At 49.2% G+C, this 2,593-nt stretch overlaps 1 protein-coding gene across 1 annotated transcript; it reads left to right on the top strand.

Moving 5' to 3' along the window:
* Positions 1–1,265: 1,265 nt before the first annotated feature.
* On the top strand, positions 1,266–2,593 carry LOC112721119 (uncharacterized). The gene is made up of 2 exons (XM_025772191.1): positions 1,266–2,208; positions 2,328–2,593. Exons 1-2 carry the CDS (start codon positions 1,266–1,268, stop codon positions 2,591–2,593), a joined length of 1,209 nt encoding a protein of 402 aa, XP_025627976.1.

Raw genomic sequence — 2,593 nt, 5'->3', positions numbered from 1 at the left:
TTTCATTCATTCATAACTTGAGGAATAGAGAGTGAAGAGAGCTTTTTGGTGTTAGTGCACTCTTCTGGGAAAATAAAAAAGAGTAAGAGGCACGGTGTGAAGTTTACAGATAGAGAACCACTGAGTGTTTTCATCAGGTCGTCTGATACACTGTTGGATCTGAAGACCAGTATATTGCAGAAGTTGGGCGCGGGTGGCACAAAGTGGGTGAAGAAGCTTTTCTACAAGATTCCTATTGCGGTTGTGTCAACCGGCGTGTAGTATGAAACATTCGTGTTACGATCAGATGAAGATATGTAGGTGTTGTTTCATTCTCGTCAGAGTTTTCCGGAAGTGAGGATACATGAGTTGTTTGCGAAGTTGGAACATGGCATCGATAATTCTGGGGCATCCGCGCCGACCCCTCAGTCCACCACGATGGGGGGTGCCTCTACCTCGATGCCCGTTGTTGTACCTGAGTGTTTGTTGGAGTATCGGCCAGCTGGTCCGGATGGGGTATTCACCTCAGCTCATCCATCTCCAAATATAGGACGTGAGGGGGAACCAGATCGGGTTGAAAATGCGATGCTGGAGGATGATTCCGACGAAGAGCCTGCCGACATTGGAGGGGACAACAATGATGAAATCCTGACAAACCCAGCAACATGTCAACCACCGTCAAGTGCTGGCACACATGAGCAACCTGCACATTATTCTACCCTGGACCTGGAAGCCATCGGCCAACCGTCGGAGTCAGTTCCAACCTTCGGGGGTCAAGGGTTGCACGAGAGAAATTCTGTAGTTGAATTTCAAGTTGGCCAATCTTTTCACAGTAAGGAGGAAGCTGTTCTTACTGTAAAGGATTACAGCATTCGGCGTGGTGCTGAGTACAGAGTGATGGAGTCGGATCATCTTAAGTACCATGGGAGATGCAAGGAGTTCGAGAAGGGTTGCACGTGGATGATTCGCATCAGCCTTCGAGCGCAGAAGGGAACCTGGGAGGTTCGACGGTACAACGGACCACACATATACTTGGCTACATCGATATCAAGCGACCACCGACAGCTTGATTATCATGTGATCTGTGCAAAAGTCTTTCCTCTGGTTCGAGCCAATGCGGCGGTAACGATAAAGGTATTGCAAGAAGCTACCGAAGGAACGTACGGGTTCAGGCCAACTTACAGGAAGACGTGGTTGGCAAACAGAAGGCGGTAGCATAGATATACGGGAATTGGGAAGAGTCCTATGTCGAGCTACCTCGTTGGATCCTTGGTGTCCAGTCTACCATGGAGGGGACGGTTGCCTTGTTGAAGACGTCTCTGATTCGAGTCGGTGATGATGTTGACGACTCAACCGTTTACTTTCATCATTTTTTCTGGACGTTTCCTCCTTGTGTTGAAGCTTTCCGACATTGCAAGCCATTGGTAAGCATAGACGGTACTCATTTGTACGGAAAGTATGGCGGGACTTTGCTCCTGGCCATTGCCCAAGATGGAAACTCCAACATCTTGCCTATTGCTTTCAGTCTCATGGATGGGAAAAATGCCAAGTCGTGGTCTTTCTTCCTGACCAACCTGCGCCAACATGTGACTCCGCAACAGGGGATACTGGTCATCTCAGATAGGCACAACAGCATCAAGGCTGCACTAGAGAACCCTAACAGTGGGTGGTTACCCCATCATGCATATCGAGCATTTTGTATTCGGCATGTTGCAGCTAACTTCGCACTCAGTTTCAAGGGCACGAATGCAAAGCGTTTGATTGTTAATGCTGCTTATGCGAAGACTGAGGCAGAGTTTCATTATTGGTTTGATATAATACGAACTGAGAATCTGGCAATGTGTGATTGGGAAAACAAAATAGAATACGATAAGTGGACTCAGCACCAGGATGGAGGCAGACGATTCGGTCACATGACGACCAATATATCTGAGTGTGTTAATTCTGTTCTGAAGGGTACACGGAATCTTCCAGTTACCGCCCTCGTGAAGTCCACATATGGTCGGCTAGCGGAGTTGTTTGTCATTCGTGGTCAGACGGCAGAGGCTCAGTTGGCCAGCAGTGCCAAGTTTTGCCAGTCTTTTATGAAGGCGATGGAGCGCAACTTGAGAGACTCCAGGTGCTTCACTGTCACCCTATTCGATAGACACCAGTCTGAGTATACCGTTACTGAGACGACACCGACTGGGAGCTTTTCACTTGGGACGTACCGAGTCTCCCTTCAGGATCGTACATGCGACTGTGGATACTTTCAGGCTCTCCATTATCCATGTTGTCATGTGATTGCATGTTGTGCCCAGTCACGGCTTGATTGGTCTATCTATGTCGACGAAGTCTACACCATGCAGAAGGTGTTCAGGGTGTACTAGATGGGTTTTGTGCCGCCAAGGCGCCAATACCAGAGGGACTTTGGCCACCTTATGATGGTGCGACCGTTATTCCGGATCCTAGCTTGAGGCGTTGTCGTGATGGGCGACCAAGGTCTACCAGGATCCGGAACAACATGGATGAGGCCGACCCCAACCGACCGAAGCAATGCGGGCTCTGCAGACAGCCTGGGCACACGCATAGATCTTGCCCCCAGAGAGGCTCCACCGTTGCTGGTAGTTCATAG

This window comes from Arachis hypogaea, chromosome 11 (genome assembly GCF_003086295.3).
Source record: "Arachis hypogaea cultivar Tifrunner chromosome 11, arahy.Tifrunner.gnm2.J5K5, whole genome shotgun sequence".
Classification (NCBI taxonomy): domain Eukaryota; kingdom Viridiplantae; phylum Streptophyta; class Magnoliopsida; order Fabales; family Fabaceae; genus Arachis; species Arachis hypogaea.
This window is presented reverse-complemented; position numbering and strand designations above follow the sequence as displayed.

Excerpts from the sequence above, each read along its gene's own strand:
- LOC112721119 (XM_025772191.1), top strand. The coding sequence starts at position 1,266 with ATGGAGGGGACGGTTGCCTTGTTGAAGACGTCTCTGATTCGAGTCGGT. Across the intron at positions 2,209-2,327 it reads CCGAGTCTCCCTTCAGGATC|AAGGTGTTCAGGGTGTACTA; the intron begins GTACATGCGACT and ends TACACCATGCAG.